This window comes from Prinia subflava, chromosome 2, assembly GCF_021018805.1.
Source record: "Prinia subflava isolate CZ2003 ecotype Zambia chromosome 2, Cam_Psub_1.2, whole genome shotgun sequence".
NCBI lineage: Eukaryota > Metazoa > Chordata > Aves > Passeriformes > Cisticolidae > Prinia > Prinia subflava.
In genome coordinates this window covers 112,515,325-112,534,469 of record NC_086248.1, presented here as the reverse complement: position 1 = coordinate 112,534,469, position 19,145 = coordinate 112,515,325, and the positions used below count along the sequence as shown (strand labels likewise).

The following is a 19,145-nucleotide window of genomic DNA, read 5'->3' as shown; positions in this document are numbered from 1 at the left end:
ATGAGACTGCAAAGCTGTTTTCCTTGTCTACCGGGCCATTTCTCATGTTTTACCTTTCCCTAATGTTTGATTTTTTTTTTCCAACATCAGTCATTCATTTACAAACACTTCTGTTGATGTAGCTGGGCTTTGGATTAGGCTCCAAGTTGCCATTTCCTTTCTGTTTGAATAGGGATTTCTTTTATCCAGAGGAAGGAAATCAATAATTTGTCATGATACACGAGTGCTCATTTGGATTCACAATGATGTGGTCAGCTCCTCTGTTGTTTTCTAAAGCATTTTAAGATAATGGAACAAGAGCCTTATTTGTGATTTCTGATGTTTTCTTTGTTTTCCCTGATTTATTTAACATCTGTACTCCATTTGACCATTTGCAAGACAGATTACAGTAAATCTATAATTTTGTTTGTTTTAAAGATGATTGTGCTTTCCGTGCCCCAAGTCTTTCCCAGGGGATCATTCAGGGATCCATCAAAGGATTAACCTTTGGTATGACAATTAACAGATGTATCCGTGGGAAAAAGCTAAACTATACTTTGCTATGAACTTGCATAATTTGTACAGTTCCTTTCCAGTCAGAGTTTTGCAGGTGGCAGATTACTGACAGAACCGAGCTCCCGTTCTTTCGAGGTGCTGCCACCCCTGCAGTCCCAGCAGCGCACGGAACACCCTCAATCCTTGGCTGTCTCAGCTCAGGGAAGGCCCAGGGACTTTCCTGCAAACTCTTTCGGGGATTGCTCGGGGAGCCTGGGCACCTGTGTGCTCCTGAGCATCCTGGCAGGATGGGCTGGGAGTCAGGGCAGAGTCAGGAGCCCCGGGCCTGAGGTTTTCCCCTGGCTTTGCTCCATCACTGCTTGACCACCTCCCTGTCCCTCTGCTTTTGTAAAGAGAGGGATAAAGGACGGGTTGCTGACGGCGCTGTGAGCAGCCGGTGCAGGGTTCTGGCTAGAACGGGAGATCTGGGGAGAACTCCACGTTATTTTTTGTTCGCTTGGTCGAAGAGAGAAGCTGCGGTGCCGGCCCCGGCGGTGAGGGTCTTGTCCAAATCCTTTGGTTCTCCTGTCCCTGCAGCCGCCCGTGTAAAGGCTCCGGGGTGTCCGCCTCCCCCTGGGGAAGGGGAGAGCAGCCGGAGCGCTTTGGGCACAGCTCTGCGAGGTGCGCGGGGGCGGTCGGGGGTGCGGCTTCGTAGGGGCAGGGCTGTGGAAGGTGGGAGCCAGGCGTGGGTGGGGTGCGGAGCGTTCCGGGAGCCGCGGGCCGGGGCGATGCTCCCCCCCTCCCCATGATTGGCAGCGCGGCGCTCCCCTCCATCCCCATCCCCGCTCGGCTGCTGCTGCCCCTGGGCCGCCGCGGAGCGCACATCCGCACCGCCCGCCCGCTGCTCTGCGCGCTGCTCTCTCCTCTTGCCTCTGCCGCTCTCATTGGTTTTTAATATTTCTTTCTCTTTTTTTCCCGCCCTCCTCCCCTCCCATCCTTTGGGCGCTTCCCCTGCCGCCCGCCCGCCCGGCGGGCTGCCTCCGCGGGCGCGCAGCGCGGGGCCATGCCGCCGGGGCCGCCGCTGCTTCGGGGCTCCCTCCTCCTCCTCCTCTTCCTCCTCCTCCTCCTGCACTTCCTCGGCGCCCCGGCCCGCGGAGCCGTCTACACCAACCATTTCTTGGTGGAGCTGCACGGCGGGGGCCCGGCGGAGGCCGAGCGGGTGGCGGCGGAGCACGGCTTCGGCGGGGTGCGGAAGGTAAGCCCCGCGCAGGGCGGGAGCGCCGTGCCCTTGGCCGGGCGGGGGCATCGCGGGGACGGCCCCGGCTCTGCCGCCGCTCACCTGCGGCAGGGAGGGTCCCGCGGTGCCCGCGTTAATCCCCGCTTATTCCCGGGGGGCTGTGAGGAACAGCGGTGCCCAGAGCCCATTGGAGGCTCCTCGGCGTTGGCCCAGCCGGGGTGCTTATCTCGGAGCAGAGGGAGAGCGGAGTTTCCCACATGGTGCCTTTTGACTTAAGCATCCTGCCGTGGAGGAGCTCCCACCCTGCGGGGCCGGGGCTGCCTCCCGGGGCGTCCTGAGCGCGACCCCGCCGGCTCGGAGCGGCTACGGAAAAATGAAAGCCTCATCGGCATGGAGAAGCCCGCACACAATTTAAATAGAGGGTTTCACAGGGGGGTTGACACTCAAGTTCGTGGTGCTGCTGGGCTTCTTAATATCCGTACCGTTCTCCCAGAGAAATGGGATGACCCCGTGATAAGCAAGGAGTGCTTTTCACTAATGAATGTAAGTTGGGAAACTTCAAGTGCCATTGGAGGTTTTCACTCTTGAGGTCCTAGGAAATCAAACGTAGTGGCAGGTCCCCTCCCTGCTCCTAGAGTGTCCAGCTGTGCTAGAAATCTCCCCCATTCAAATAATTATTAGACCTGTGAATATTTTAAGGTACAGTAAGACCTGGAGTGGAAACAGGGAGAGTATGATAAAGTGCCCTGGTCAATACAATTCCTGGCAGACTTGCTTGGAGCCGTGTGAAAGGAAAGCAGGCTGTGAGTGTTGCTGCTGCTTGTTTGTTTTGTTTTGTTTTTTCTTTTCCTGGCAGTTATGCAATGACAGCCTGGTCCTACATGCAAGGAAATGAATGATAACAGCACCCCGAACTTGAATGAGCGAAACAGCTTTAAACCTCGATTTAAAAATAAAAATCAAAAGAGCATATCAAGTGAGACTCCCTCCCTCGGGTTGCCTCGTTTCAACTCCAGTGGGAGCTTGTTAGAGAAATGAGGACAGGATCATTGTTGCTGTGACCACAGCTAATTCCTGCTCTGATAAGATGCTTTTGTTTTAGGCTCTTGTGTTTTAGATGCTTTTGTGTGATAGTGACAGAGCTGGACTGCTGATACATTTGGGAAAGGATTCATTGTGGGGATTAGGTTTTGTTATACAAGATCTAGATAGAGATTTTTGGTCAACATTTTTCCCCTTCTGGTCTGTTCCTGGTTGTGCTCCGTTCCTCCTATCCTGGGGTTATCTGGCTGATAAGGCCTTGTGATAGAAGAGTACGTTCCTGCACAGCTCAATTTCTTATGACTTTTGTGAGATGCTTTCAGATGATCCTGTGGTCCAAGTGGGGAAGCGACAGGGAGAGAGAGGAAGGAATTTTGTAGGATGGAGAAATGCAGCTTCTGGGCTGCTGGAATCCCCTCTAGCATGCTTCTCCCGAGGATGCCTCGGCCCCATTAGGAGACATACAGCTTCTTGATGGAAATCAGCCTTGTAGCTCATCTGAGGAGGGAGCTGGAGGGAAGTCCCTTGGGTGTGCAGGAGGGGAGAGTACCTGCTTTCCAGGACACGCCACGGGAGGGGCTGTGGACACGGGTGTCACTAGGAATGAAGCCCAGCAGAGCCACGGCGTGATGTGTGTGTGTGCTCGGGGCGTGGGGCAGCAGGTGGTTGCAGCGGGTTGTGAACTCCATCTCAAGGTTTCTGGGTTGTACTATCCCAATCCCTGAAAAGCTGGCGAGCTTCCCACCCCTCCTCCCCAGCTGTGAGAGGAAACAGCATCCTGCTTTCTGCAAGGCAGCAGTTTTAGGGAAAAGTTGGTAGGGTTTGACACTTCACTGGATGTGTTGGAGGAAAATCCGTGAGAGGCTGATAGCAATCTCTGTTCTTAACGGGGTTTGGGTGGCGATAATTAATTGGCCGCTCACAGAAGCTCGTGCCATTTATGCCAGTGGCTCTCCAGTGCTGCTGAAGGATCCCCTCTCTGTTTTTGCTGTCATCAGGCTTGTCTGGCAGCTCACAGTCTGCAGACTCAGCTTGCAGGGCGATACCGGCGGCGCAGGAGGTTGAACGTGGCCGTGCGGAGAGAGGCGCGGAGCTGTTGGTGGGAAACTCTCCAGGGAAGAAAGTGCTATGTGTAGATAGGCTGTCTAATGGAATAGTCAAAAAGATACCAGCACCCTCTGCCCCTCCCCACCCAAATTACATCACAGGGAGAAGTGATCTTTTAGGTGCTTCAGTGACACATGCTGTTCGGATAATGTATTGAGTTATTTACTTAAATCCGGTTAACTTTACCCTCATTGGAGAAGAGCCAAGGTCTGAAAATAATCACCTTTATTTCAGTGCAGGAGCTTTCCCAGTAGGAAGACAGGAGCAGATTCCTCATTTTTTAATTGTGTGTGAATTTAAGATGTGCCTGAGAATGATTTCTTCTATACACATCAGGGTATCACAGATCTCTTTTAAGGTGACTTTATGGGAGCTGTTTTTGAAATTATGTATTTTTAGTGCACATGGGTTTTTTTCCCCAGTTACGAGCAATCTCTGAGCAAGTGCACATTACATTTACTTAACAGCACATTTCTGTAGAAATGCATGAGAAAGCATTGCCTTTAAGATTAATGTTATGGACTGCGTGATGCGCTTTCTAATTGATTCTTTGGCCGTGCCTCCTACCATCATTCTGAAACTCTGCAAGAGGTCAGGTGGGCTAAAATGTATGCTTTAAATTCAGTGCTTGGTGAATTGATTAGGAAGGGCTCGGTGCTTATATAAACAGGTGCTTTTGTTTGGGTCTAGGATCCTAAGGTGTCCAAAACAGCAGTCAGTTTCTCTTTAATCTTCCCTGAATTAATCCTGAATACAGACAGCTTTGTAATGCTGATGGTGCTCTTTGATTTTTATTTTTAATGGCTGCAATTTTTCAATCCACTTTTACCTGCTAAAATTGATTCTAAGTATTTCTGGTGAAACAGATGCTGTGGTAAAACATATTTTTTTCTTAAAATGGTTAGTCTTACCATCTTTGAGCATTCAGAAGTTGTGAGAATGCCCCCCATATATTGTAAGAACTGCCATAAGAGCAAGTTTTTGGTTTTGATTGGGTTTTTTCCCCCCATTTGATTTATTTGCCTCTTGGCACGGTTGTCACCAGAATACATTTCTTAATGCAGGCTGAAAAAAACTGCTTTCTGACCTTGCTTTGCAATTCTCAATTAATTTCTAACAAGGAGAGTTGGAAGATGCATTTAGAAAGGTCTTCTATTTGGAGATCAGAGTTTAGGCATCTCTTTCCATTTCATCAACAACAGGGAGACCGAGACAATCCACAAAGTGCCACCGTAACTAAAAGGCTAAATATTCTGCTTCTAGTAGCATTGAGGTGAAGGGTTTTAAACAATTAAACAATTAGCATTCAGTGGCCTCAGATTCTAAAATAAGAACCAAACATGGGTTTGAAAACTTGGAAAATTTTATGTTTATGTTGCTTAAAGCTGGTCTATTTTTTTCCTTGATGTATCACCTGATCCCTTATCCCTCTAAATCTTGCAAAACTCAGTGTACCTCTCACAGCTGTGACTTCTTTGCTTCCTGTTTTTTCGCTTAGGAGGCTGCTGGTTGAGGACCAGGCTTTGTGGAACCAGCCAGTAATTTCTTGATGAAACACTGTGAAGATTTTTTTTTTTCTTCTTCTTTTTTTTCCTTTACATTGCATAAATACAGACTTCTCAAAAGCAAATCTTAGCAGATAAAGGAGCTTTACTTCCTACTGCAGCAACCCACGTCCCTGCATTTAGGCAGGGAGCCTGTGAGGTGGGAGTTGATGTGGTGTAGAAGGCAGACCAAGAGGAAGAATAATGAGTTTGCAGCCTTGGGAGCGCTTTGCTGGGATTTCTGTCAGGGATCCCGAACATTTCATCCTGGATGCACTTACTAAAACCTTAAAATGCCCTCCTGTGCACATCAGCCTCTAAATCTGGAAAATAGGTGTTTGCCTTGCACTTTTTTTTCCCCCTTTTTTTTTTCTTTCTTTTTTTTTAATACTTTATGTTCTGCCTTGGATGCATAAACAGCTCCAGGAGCAAACACTGGCTAACTTGGAATAAACAAACAAACAAATCCTTGTTACTTAAATGTAATCAATTATGAACATGAAAGCTGTAAATTATCAAGATCTGTAAACCACAGGCTCAAGCACATCCCTAACCCAGTTTCTGTGAAGCTCCTTCTCTACCAGAGACTCAGACTGTTGGCTGGTGGTGAGTTTGAGCTATAAAATAATTCATTTGTCAGATTTTACACTTGTTTGAGTGTAAAACAAGAAGGTCAGTCTCCCCTACTGTAGGTCCCCACTGTAATTTCTTCATTACTGTTTTGAATACGTGGTGTAATTGTTTCTTGGCAAAACATGCAGATTAGACCATTGTCTTTACAGATTTTTTTTGTTTCTTGAACTACAGCTCAATAAACAGAGAGGTATGGAACTCTGGCTGTTTATAAAGCTGCCTGCATTTATAATTTTATTTATTCCATATTGTTTGGGCCCATTTGCAAAACAGAACATGTGGTAGAGACCCAGGAACTGCATCACAAGTGCAAGTCTTTTTTCACCTTTTTTTTTTGTTTGTTTGTTTGTTTGTTTTTTAATGCAGCAGCCCAATGGGGAATATGCAATTATCGGTTTTCATTTACATTAGATTTAGTTTTGCCAGTGTCAAGGAGAAAACATGTATGAAGTGGACAGCATTCCCTGAATGCTGTGATGCCAGCACACCAGGACTGAATATGCTGTGTTCTAGCCTGTCTCTTCCCCTGAGTGCCTGCCAGTCTGGGGTCTCCTTCCTTCTGCCCTTTCTTGAGGATGAATTTCAGACTATTCCTGGGCTCTACGACATACAGATACACGAATTGCCTCTGTGTGTGTTTGACCTTTGGGATCCCATGTACTGTAGCTCTGTTTGTGGTCCTTAAAGCTCTCATTCCTCCAGGGAAGGCTTTTCAGATGCTGGAAGCAGTCTGAGGGCATTACTGAGAGGCAGCACGGACACGTGCAGCTGTTAACACACCCAGAATTGCATCTGTCCCCTTCCTTCCTCTGCAGAGCTGTGCAGCAAAAGGATAAACTGCTTATTGCAGGAGTCCCCTGCTTTGAAGACTCAGGGCAGGTGGACAGATCCCATTGCCCTGCCTAACCAGACCCAGATGGTTCAGGGTACTGCAGATGAGGGAGGGCAGTTTGGTTGTAGTTTGGGGGTTCCAATCCAGATTGAAGTCCTAGATCAAAAGAAATGATCAGTTCACTCCCAGCTTGAAATGCGTCCTTCCAAGATCCCGTGGCATCCTTGGCATTGGATTATTAGCAGGCAAATGTTCCCAGAGACTGAGTCTGCTGCTTGGCTTCTTCAGAGAAGGACAGAGGTGTTGGAACTTGTGTTATCTTTGTGAAAATCCAGCTGTTGTGGGAAGGTGAAAGATATCCTTCTGTCTTCTTCACACAATGTGTCAGATGACAAGATACGAGACCCTACCTACTCTTAGGAAAGCTTTTACTGCTGTAACTATACTGATGTGGCTAAAGTGGGGAAACAAATCCAATTGCAGTGCTGTTACTGTCAGTGTAGAGTACTGACATGTTTAACTCATTGCAAGTCAGAACAATATGAGCAGAAATTAAATTTCCACTGGAGCTTCTAACAGTAAGACCCTGTTGATTTCTGAAAAAACAGACAAAACCAAGGAAAAGCAACAAGGTAGGAGCTTCTAGACTGCCTGGAATAGTTATGCTGGTAATAGTTATTGCTTAGTGTAGCTAAGTAGAAGTTTGCATTTGACCCTTAACCTCATCCAACTGTGGAGTTGTTCAGTTAAAATTGAGGCATGCAACTCAAGTTTCAAATGTTTGTAATAAAACAGTTGCAAAATAGCAGCCAAAACATAGGTAGAATTTATCTGGTAGATAGCTTCCAATAAGATAGTGAGTTCTGAGAAATGTCCGTGCTCATGGAATATTCTGTGAGCTGGAAATCAAGCCAAATTGTTAAAATGAATGATAAATTCTGCCAGTTCTTATTGCAGTATTATAGCTGGGAAACCTTTTTGTGCAGTTCCAGTCTACAGAAGGGGTGTGGGTAGTTTCTGTCTGAGCAGCAGCAGCAAATTCAGTCCTGTTAACAGATGTAAAATTTACCTTTGTCCTGCAGTGCTATTCTAGTCAGAAACTCTTTTCTTCCTTTTTTCCTGTTTTTTATTTCAGAACTTTTTCAGATAATTAAATGGGTCAGGTCTCTACAGGATGCTGCTGCATGGTGTCTATAAATATTGCAGTGAGCAGCCCAGCACTTCCATCCCTCCGTGGCCTCTGGCGGGAGGAAGCTGAACTGCCCAAGTGTTTGTCAAAGCCTGGCGCGTTGCTCCTGTAAACCAAGGCGAGCTCTGCGTTTAACTCCCTTAAGCTCATTGAAAAAGGAAGCCCTGTGCTGCTGGGGTGGAGATTTAATTTCAGCTCAGCAGGCTCAGGCCGTGTTTTGTGACAGAAGGTCCCAGAGAGAGCTGAGTTTGGTGTGTGCTGTGTGGAATTCCGAGCAGCCGCGGCACGCGGTTTATCGCCCAGCTTGGCCGTGGATTTCTGACAGTGGCTGGACAGTGTACCTCAGCTGAACACTGGCTGTGTTCAGCAAGTAGCAGGAGGCTGGGCTTCCAAAAGAAATGATGAGCTTGGCCACTCTCTCCATTTATACGCTGTGATCATACATAAATAAATCGGGTAGCGATAGCTCTTTCAGGAGGAGAGAACTGTCGTCCTGTATTGCCTGCCTTCTCAAACAAAACTTCTGTGGAAATGTTACATTCTTAACTACTTTGTCCACAGAAAGCAAATGGAAATAGTGACCTCGGTGTTTGTATCAAACCAGCTGGCAAATATTTCCCAGATATTCATGACTGAGCCAGGTTATTTGCTTACCAGATAAATAATGGTAAGTTGCTTACCAGATAAATAATGGTAACATGGCAAAGCAGCTTTCCCCAAATAACCAGCCTGTGAAAATCTAAAACCCAGCAAATATATATTTAAATGCTATTATTTTTAAGTAGAGAAGTTTTCTGTTTCAGATGGTTGTTAGGTACTGAATTAGAGCCAAAGAGGTAAATCTCTTCCTTGTGTGGGTAGTAAAAGAGGTGGAATATAGCCTCCCCTCTCCTGGTGACGGAAGATCCTTCTTTCTACCTACTCATTCTGTATGAAAAGCCTGTGAAATGGAGGGGTGTGATTCTGAAACCTGCTCTGTGGGTGAGTACTGTCTCTGTCACCTACTGTGCAGCACCAAGTGCAGCAAAAGCTTCTTTTTTAAGGCTTTTAGCTGCAGCCAAGATATGGTGAATTAGCTATAACCATGACTGTTGGATTCCCATCAGTCCCCCCATGGGGGCTTTACTCTTCCCTGTATCAATTAATTTCAGAACTGTGTTTCAACTGGATGTAGCTATTTAGAAGTTATTTTCAGCCCGTTGTAAAGTGGAACTGTCAGTTCAGAATTTGGGTGAAGTATCAAAAATCAGAACTGAAACACATTTGCAGATTTAGAAGAATTGGCTGCTAACATTGATGGAATGATGGTTGTGGATTATGACCAGCACTTCCACTTTTTAATTTTTATATTGCCATTCAAACCCCCAAACTTCACAGTCAAATGTACTTTTCATCTCTTAACTGTAAAACCATTCCATTTCTCCTACAATTAAGATGAGATTCAGAATAGGACCATGTCAGAAAAGCAAGTGGATTTTTTTTTTCTTTCTTTTGGTGGACATTCAAACACTGTGTGTAAAACCCCTTTTTTCCTCATCTAACTGAACATATCTTATTCATGTTAAATTTATTATTCGTTGTGAGAGAAATGAGTTTTTCAGGCTCTAAAGGCTGAAACGCTGAGTGTTTAATTAAAACTCCACATTCTCCTTGCTTGACTAATGTCGTAGGAGCAAGATAACATATAAGCACATGCTGGACTGAGAACAACTCTTGCCAGCAATAAACTCCCATCATTTATTAATTGGCAGTAAAAGTCTTACTCCACAGATGCCTGAAAGTGGGGGAGTTCCTGGGAGGAAGGATAAGAGGTGGTGTTGCTGTTTGCTTTCCTTTCTCATCATTATTGCTAGGTCTAAGTCATCCTTTTCCTTCTGTCTGCCTCGGAGCCCTTGACCCCGCTCAGAGCAGCTGCTCCTTGTTGAGAGGTGACCATTGTGCTGTTTGTTTGTTTGTTTGTTTGTCTGTTTGTGTCAAGAGCCAACAGCAGCTCTCTCTCCAGGTTGTGGTGGCGTGAGTAAAGGATTTGCCTCTGACCTGATCTTGTAATAGTGAGGATTAATGCCTGTGACCTCCTCCCAGAAGAATCAAGACACTCTACAAAACCGAGGAAAACAGCAGTGTTCCAAAGTGTTCTCTTCTCCCTGGCTCTGCTGATGTTTTTCTTGAAGCTTCCTTCCCCTGCTCTTCTCAGTCCTACTACCTTATGTTTAAAAAAAACAAAGAAAAAAAAACCAATGTGACCCTCCTGTCCTTTCATGTCACAGTTTTGTTTCTAATTGTTACTCCTCGGCTCCTCTCCCGTAAGGCACATATTTTTCTCAAGGAACTGACTGCTTCTCTGGCAACTGGGAGACTTTTTCAGTGTGGTGTAATAACAGAAACCTCTGTGTGAAGCACTTTCTGTCTATCAGCTCTTGCTTGGCAGCCTAGCATTAAACACACACGGAGTAAGAAGGAGAGAGCAAAGGTTTTGAATTGCAGGGGAGGTCAGATATTCTGGAAGTGTGGGTAAGAGCTAGCATCTTTGCATTAGAGTAATTCACATCATCTGTGCCTTCTTGAGTAGCTCTTGTCACTAACCAGCTAATTTTGCTCTGAGTTGCTCCTGTAGCTCTACTTCATCCAAGCTTGAGTTCCTGGCTCTGCTTTTAGACGCTGCCTGAGCTGAGCACTTGCACACGTTTCTGCAGCCCCTTTGTTACGTGAGTGTAGACTCAAAAATAATGCTGAGGTGCCTTACTGCAATTCAGGATCTCAGTGTTTGGCAGCGTCTTGCCCCTTCTTCATCCGTGAGGTTTTAGGTACTGGTAATTTGTGTCTGGGGCACACTGCATCTCAGCGTTGTTTTTTAAATAGCAAGCTTCAGCTCCTGGCTTTTATCTCTGTGTTTCTGGGGCTGATGTGACAGCAGAAGCCAACCTGTTTGCTTAGGTGCCTAAAAGGAGAGCTGGGCTGTAAATCAGGAGTGAGGCAAAGTGGCCTTTTGTAAGCAGTGCTAATTGCTGTCAGCAATATTAATCTGTCTCAGAAGTATGCCATGGCCATTTAAATGTGCAGGCTCTAATTGAATCAAAATGTTTCTTATGGGTTTTCTCGAAGGAAGATACACTGATAGGAATAAGAGATTTCCATCTTATATTGCTTAAAGGCATAACAACATTTAACAAATATTTGTTGCTAAAGAGGTGCCTGATTGCACACAGATATATTACATGTGTAGATATGCCCATTTATTTATGTTTCCAATGGTATTTGGTGTTTTACAGCTAAGAGTTTCATATCACAGTCTATAGTGCTGTGCAAACATTAATCAAATGAATCCTATCAATACATAAAATAGTACTTATAAGAGTAGGCCATTGTACATGGGAGGCAACTGAAACAAGAATATTGCAGCTCTAATTGCCCAAGATTTTCTTAATGTTAGAAGAGCCTGAAACTCATGTCTTTGGAGATTTGGTTCTGCCTCTGTCCTAGAGCAGAGCTGTTGCCATGTGAAGCAAGAGCAGAGAGGGAAATAGCAAAGGAAAGGATCATGGGTTGAATGATCTTGGAGAGGAGATCGTTTGAGGTGTGAAAACTTCCACAGAATCTTGAAAGGTGCTTTGAAAATGCAGCAGAGCATCAAAAAAAGTGACAGGATACCCTGAGAAGCTCCATTGCTCCAAGTGGGAGACAGGCACTTACAGGCAAAATTTTATTCACCTTTGTTAATAAAATGTACAACAGGCAAAGCCACTTCTGGATTACCATCCTTTCCCCCCCTTTATTGTTACAGCACTGACTGCCTCAGACTAAATGAGTTATGGTTAATTAACTGGGTCAAGTACTCACCAACTGTCTCTAAATAATGTCTGGAGTCTGATTTCTGCCTTCTTTTCTCATTTTTGTTTGTTTAGGTTTTGGGGGGGGTGTGTTTGTTTATTTTCTTTTGTTCCTTTGTTATTGTTTTTTAGGGGGCAGAGGTTTTTTTGTTTTGTTCTAATGGGATGGTAAAATTCTCCCAATTTCTGTAATAAAATAATTTAGTGTTACACATACCTGCTTTAAGAAAATTTAATTGATTCAGCTTCTGATGAGATCGTATTTACTTCATTGTTCCAAATGATGTGTACGTTTATCTATTGTTTGTGAGGTTGTTCTGGAGTTGTGTAGCTGAATTATTGGAGAGGTTGGCTCCTTTTCCCAGTGGTTGTTTGTGGCTGCTAAAAATGACAACACAATTGGTAGATGCTCCCAGTGGCTTTTTTGGTGCTGAACTCCAGAATTGTTTCTGGTGCCCAGGGCTTGACTGAGGTGCTCTTCTTGCACACACAACATTTATGTGAGAGGACATAATGGTGATTGCTCAGGCTTTACTTCAGCCTGTCAGCCAAACAATAATCATCAGCTACTCCAGAAAATGACAGTCTGGATTAACCCAGACAGTCCAATTTGAGGGCTAGTGCACAAGCAACAACATTCTCCTCAAAATCCGGGAAGTGTCCTGCTTTCAACAGGGCACATGGTAGAATTGATAATGGTGCTTACAGTTACTGGGGAGGAACGGATAAACCTCTCTGAACTGCACAGATCCATTCCCATAAACTAGAATAACCATTTTTAAAATATCAAATGGCTTCTCCAACTCACTGATGAGACTGTCAGCAAATCCAGAGCATTGTCACTGATGACTTGTGTGACTCTGTGCTTGCAGGACGGGGCTCTTCAGTGACAAACAAACCTTGCACCCGTGTGATTCATTCAATTGCAGATCAAAATCCAAACATCACTAACTTGTAACCAAACCAATGGAGCAGTGTTTTGCAAGTGCTTGGAAGCACTGGGTGGAGTGATGTAACAACTAAACTGGTGAGAAAATGACAACAAGCCATTTTAACATCAGAATTTATCTACCTGAACAGCAGTGCTTCTCTTACAGAATTCAGAGTGAAAGAGCTCCCGGGGCTCGGCTCTGCTGGTGTTTTGACATGGCCACCTCAGATAAGTGAGTTAATCATGCTTTGAAAGGGCCTCTTTTTCTTTTGCTCTGAACTATCCAGGGCATTCAGATGAATTCCACATGGACAGGTTGGACATGTAAGTGTAATAGCAGTGCACAGCTGGTTCAATTTCTTCCATTTCCTTCCAGGTTTTTATTAAACACCTCATGTCCAGCTGTTGAGGACACTGTTTAACCTTGTTGTTGCTGCATGCAAGAGGGACTAGGCAAAAGGCTTTGTCTTATCCTTTTGGATAAAATAAAATCCAAAGGCATATATTCTACAAAGTTTGGGCATCACTTTTGACTTTACACTGTTTCTAGAGAAAAAGATATTTTGCTGTGGAGGTGAGGAATCCTTTCAGAAACCAGTGGACTGCATCTGCTGGCTTGAGAAGGTATAATGGAACTTTTTAAGCAGGGTTGCTGTGTTCTTACAGGATAACCACTGTTCTAAACAATGGTAGCAGGTGGCCTTGTTATCATGTGTGTTACAATATTCCCATTGACTTTTGTATCTCCCTGCTTAGTGTTGGTTCTTTCTCACTACCACCACCTGCTGCTGATTCCTTTGAGAGAGGTGGTTGGACATTTCTATGAAACAGAGCTGAAAACACATGAAAATGTCTAAGTCAGGCATTTATGTATTAATCTGTAAGAGAGCGTTTCACTTTGTGTTGATGAATTGATTTCACAAGGATGATCTGGTGATGTTTTAATATGAAATGTACTTTTTGGGAGTGTTGAAGCTCTGTAACACCTCCACCTGCCAGATTTGCCCAGAGGAGCAGGTTAGACTTTGGTGGAGGCAGCTGGTTTAAGACAGAGGTGCAATGAGAACTGAGCCAGGAAGACTGAATCACTCAGACCTGGGCCAGGCTGTGCCAGACTTTGGGGCTGTTTGGAGCTTGTGCAGAACCCTGGCTCCACCTGAGATCCTTATTTTGAGCCTTCAGAGTAATTATAGCACACAAATGAGAAAGTGTCAAATCCTTGCCTGGGGCCGTGGGGACACAGCAGACTGGATTTCATGTTGGGTGATCCCCTCTGTGCTGTTTCACATTTCTGTGCCAATGTTTGAATTAATCCTTTCGAGTTTGTGCTTTGTTCTGTGTCATTTTGGTGCCTGAGGCTGCCTGTGTTTCTAGCTGGCTCTACTCTTACATGGCCTTACATCTCCCTCAAGTGAGAGAGCTTTTGACTCCAGACTTGACTCCCGTCGGTGTATTTCAAGGTGAAATGATTTCAAATGCTAATTGGGGTGGGGGAAAATTAGAGAAAGAGAGTTAAAAAATTCATACTGAATATTTATAAGCATCCTCAGTGCATTTGGTGAAGCTGGGATGAAAAGGTTTCTAATTTCTGCTGTGAGGTACTTTGTTGTGCTTCACTTACAATGGGAACTGAAGGTGTGAGGCCTGTGGGGCCTCTGAAGGCTCCAAATACATTTATTTTCACTGAGTTTAGGTCATATTTTCTGTTGGTGTAATTACTGAGCAGTAGTGGGATGAAAGAACTCACCTGTGCTGATTTATGGCTCCTTTCAAAGCCAGGAGTGATGCTTAGGCAGTGCTCAGACTCTGTGGGGAGAGATGTTTTGCATTATACTTCCTTTAAAAAAAAAAGAAAAGAATCAATTATTATTTGGGGGATGGGTATATTTTTTTTTTCCTTTAGCACCAGTGTTTGTTTGAACTCTCACATCCATGGCCACACATTCATACTCAGGCAGGAAAGGAGCTCTGGGGAGGGTCTTTGTCAGCCTGGCTGAACGAGAGCTTTCTGTGAACCCCCTGCACTGACAGATCCATTTCTGCTGATTTTGGTGACCAAAGAAGGCAGTAACTTGCTATAAATTGCCCTTTGCTCGTATTTATAAATTATTTTGTTCAAAAGAAAGCTGTTGCAGACTCTTGTCCCCATTAGTAACTTGTGAGAGGAACCTTAACAAAAGGATTAAATTGAACTGGTTTTAGGATATTACAGTGCTGGGGAGGAATTGTTGGAAATGATGCACAAAAGCCAGCAGTGTGCTGTAGGGATTTTGCATGATGTGAAGCAGTGGGAAGGGCAGTAAGGGAAGGCAGGGCAGAGATAGTTCCCATTAAAAGGAGAGGGGGCAATCCAGGCTGTTCTGAAGCTTTTTTGTGGGCACCATAAACAGATAGAACTCTCATCACTCTTTACTGTAGTGAGCAGTAAAATGCCATGTTCAAGATAAGGAGCCAGTAAAATTTGATATTAAAGATAAGCCTTGGAACCAACATTGATACAAGTATTGATGCCTCTGGCAGCTTTATTTGACTTGGGTATTTTCCCAGGAATTTATTGCTGCTTCATAATACCTGTGCTGCATGGGCTTTTCTGGCCAGGTGATGATGCTTCAGTGGCAGCTCTGCGCAGGGTGGTCTCAGTTGCTGCAGTTTTAGAATGAGGAACAGTATCTGATTTTAGTCTTTGTGTGGCTTTTCTCTGAACTTCTGCACTGCCTTGCAGCTGATATTGATCTCCCCTGCTTTGTGACAGGCAAAACCGCGAGTGGTGTCACTGTGCATATGGTTTGAGGCAGGAAAGAAGGGCGGTTTGATTTTCTCTGTCAAGAAGACAAGATGGGATGGGAGCCATCAGCCCTGAGGGAAGCATCTGTGCTGCCCCATCCTGGATCAGGTGTCTCTGAGGAACAGGCTGCCTTATACCTGATTTTTCCTCCTCAGAGCAGTTGAGGGCTCAGCAGTGGCCTGTCTTTTTCTCCCTTCCAGTGCTGAGGAATGGCCTCTCTCAGGAGCAGTGCCTGGCCTGGCAGGGGAGGATTGTAGCTGGGTGTTTACAGCCCTTCTTGCCACCAGTGGCACCTGGGGCTGCACAGAGTCACTCCCTTTTCTTGCTGGGGAAAGACTGTAAGGAGGAGAGTGCAGAAAGGTTGAAATCTCATGATAGACATGAATTTAACTTAATTATTTTCATTTCAGTAATAATTGCACCTCAGCTTCTGTGGTTCAGCAGTAGCCTGAAAACAGCTGAGATACCTCAGAGGTGTTGGTGCTAAAACTTGGACAATATGAAACTTTTCCTGCTTCTTTCTATACCAAATGATGCATCCTAGCCATTTTCATAGAATCATGAGACTGTTAAGGTTGGAAAAGGCCCTAAAATCATCAAGCCTATTCTGCTTTCAGTTAAGCCTCTTCCATTGAAAAAGTTTTTCCTTCCTGCATTGAGTTGATCACTGAATTTTTAAAAGTTTTCTTGTCCTCATCCTTCAGGAAGAGGGTTAAACACATTTCATCTTTAGAAAGTGTCATTAGTAACCACAAGGAGGCTGCAAATGTGAAGAAAAGACAGGTGGCTATGAAATGTTTTGCTCTACCTGCTGTTTTGTATTTGTGATTCTGGTTTTGTTTGTATGTATTTTTCACCAGTACTTTCATACCAATATTGCAAGTAATGAAGTGCTTGTAACTCCTGAGATTCTGAAAGTCCTGCCTTGTAATGGACAATGTTTATGCATCAAGGCAATAAGTGGGCCCATTTCTAATTCTAAATAATCTTCCTCACTTGAATGTTAAAGTGCTTTCTGGTAATTAGTTATCTTACTTAACTGCTAATTTTGTTTTGAGGGCAGGAAGCTTTGCTTTTATCTTACAAAAAGAACCTGAGCCACCAGGCTTGAGTGCATCATTGTTCCCTGGTACATGCTGAGCCTGCTGTTTCCAGAATGGGAATTTTACTCCGTAGCAATTCCAGCTTTACAGCTACAGCATTACAGAGCAGATACTGCTGATGACACTTTGGAGTCTTTATGTGCAGGAGATCTGTTTTCACTTTGTTCATTATTTGCACTGTTCGTTTCACTGGTTGCTCTTTTGCTGTAGCTCCAAACCAAAAGAGACTTCCTGGAGCAGCTGATAGTGGGAATGTAAATCCTGCCGTGAGCTACCTGTGCTCTCCATTTGGTTGAGGTCAAGAAGTTTCTGGCCTGGTAGCAGGAATTGGAAGTTTCAGTCATTTCTTGTATTCACAGATCTCAGCACAATATCCTCATCAAAGCCTGACATTTTCAGCCCTTTCCCTGGAGTCTGACTTCTCCTACGTGTATGTGCATTGATTTCAAGGATTTACTGCAGAGTTTAGGTTCCTCCTGAAAGTGGCTTGGTTTCTGCCATTAATTATTCACAATCCACGGTGCTGGATCACGTAATCTCTGAGGTATTGCCTCCCTGAGCTGCCTGCCTGGGTGTCCCCCTCTAGGTTTAACTGATCTGGTGTGGAAAACAATGTGAAAAATCCGAGTACCTCAAAGATTAGTGGGATAACTGTGGAAAGAGTGGAATCATCTTAGTCAATCTTATTCGTGACTCTGTCCATAAATCTGTCATTGTTGCACTGATTGTAATTGCTTATGGTCGAACTTGAACACACCAGCTTTAAAAGGTGACTGTATTCAGTGTTGCTTTATGCTAAGAGGTCTAGAAACTGACCTTATATGGAAAACAAACAGCAAATATCTGTTATATATCTCCAGATATCTTCAGGGTTGCTTAGATTAATCCTCAATGGAAAAACATCACGATCGATATTTGACTGGATTTGGTTTTAATGGCTGATACTGAAATAGAAGGAAGAAAAGTAGCCTGATTTCTCAGAGAGAATTAGATGGCTAATTGGGCCACAGACAGCAAAGGATGGTAATGGGAAGCACACCAGGATGGATTTCAGGCTGTAAATAATCTGCCTATTTAGATTTTTTTTTCTGCCTGCATGTTTTTGAGGCATAGAGTAAAGTGGGGGAAGGGCTGGAGAGCCAGATCTGTTACCAAACTCTGGATTGTGTAAACACCTGATCACCTGGTTGGTAAAGATGGCAGGTACGAGTTTAAATGTAAATCTGCTTTTTAAAACAATTGCCTAAACCCAGACAGAATTTGAACTTTCAGAGCTCTGACTCCGAGGATGTACACAAAGTGCAGGAGGCTTTTGTGGCCTCTGCTGTGAGCTTTCATAGCCTCCTTTCTCCTTCTGCCTCAGCTGTTGTATTTTTCACAGGTGTATGGAGCTGAGGCTAAATATTCTGATTATTTGCCCAGAAAAGCAAAAACGCTCTCCAGTCAACCATGCAGATCAGCTCCAGGGAACCATAATGATTTTGATGAAATCTCCTTGACCTTTTATAAACGCTTTAAAAGAGGTCTTTTTATCAGAACAGAATGCTTTGATTCTTTTAAGTTTCTTCACGTTTATTTATCACTCAGAATGGAACTTTAACATGAAAATTAAATGCTTTTATTTCAGTGACAGTAAATGTTTCAATTACCGTATGAAGTACTTTGAAGAGAAAGAAAACCCAAACTTTTATATTCATTTTTGGAATAACCAGATTTTAGACTTTCAGAATTCACTATCTTCTATTACCACACTGCTTCCCATGTACAGTAAAATATGTTTGTGGCAGATACAGTGATAGACTGACTGAAACAGGAGATAATTTTGTAGAAGATAATTTATATTTGCATTTTTTATACCTGTATACAGGAACAGAATCTGTTTTATGGCAGCTTGATGCTGCTACCTGCATTCAGCCCAGGTTTTCTCAACATTTTTTCTGTCTAGACATCAGCCTTGGTATTTCAGTAAAGAGCTCTGAACTCCTGCTAAGATGTTTATGTTACCATGAAGTATAGGTAATAAAAAGGAGAGGAACAGGCTGTTACAGCTGTTCTAGAATATCTCTTTTAAAAAGATACTTTACATGCAGGGTAGTCAAACCTTTGAAGCTGAAATATTCACAGCATTAATGTATAACTTCCCAACCATTTTTTTTTTACCTTTAACAAGGACAAGCTTAGTTTAAAAATGTGCAGCTACTTGCTTGGATTTAAATGTTCAACTGGAATGTCCCTGTTAAGTTCAAATGGGGAAAGAACTGATTATTTGAGATTCAAGTGGAGCTTCCTATCAAGTGCTGGAAGTGGGATGCTGTTCTCCTAACACTGTCTCTTTTAGTCTTCTGAAAGCTAAATCTCTACTTGCCTTCCAGTTGCTCTCTGCCAGTCCTGAGGAGAGAAATGCATTTAATAGTGGGAAGCCCTCCAGAGGTGCTTGCTTGC

At 44.1% G+C, this 19,145-nt stretch overlaps 1 protein-coding gene across 1 annotated transcript in view; it reads left to right on the top strand.

Annotated features, from left to right (window-relative positions):
• The first annotated feature begins 1,395 nt into the window (after positions 1-1,395).
• PCSK2 (proprotein convertase subtilisin/kexin type 2) overlaps positions 1,396-19,145 on the top strand; it is a 94,028-nt gene continuing 76,278 nt past the window's right edge. Inside the window, exon 1 of the mRNA XM_063391650.1 lies at positions 1,396-1,729. Within this exon, the coding sequence (XP_063247720.1) occupies positions 1,538-1,729 (192 nt within the window). The 5' untranslated portion in view covers positions 1,396-1,537. The remainder of the gene's footprint in view (positions 1,730-19,145) is intronic.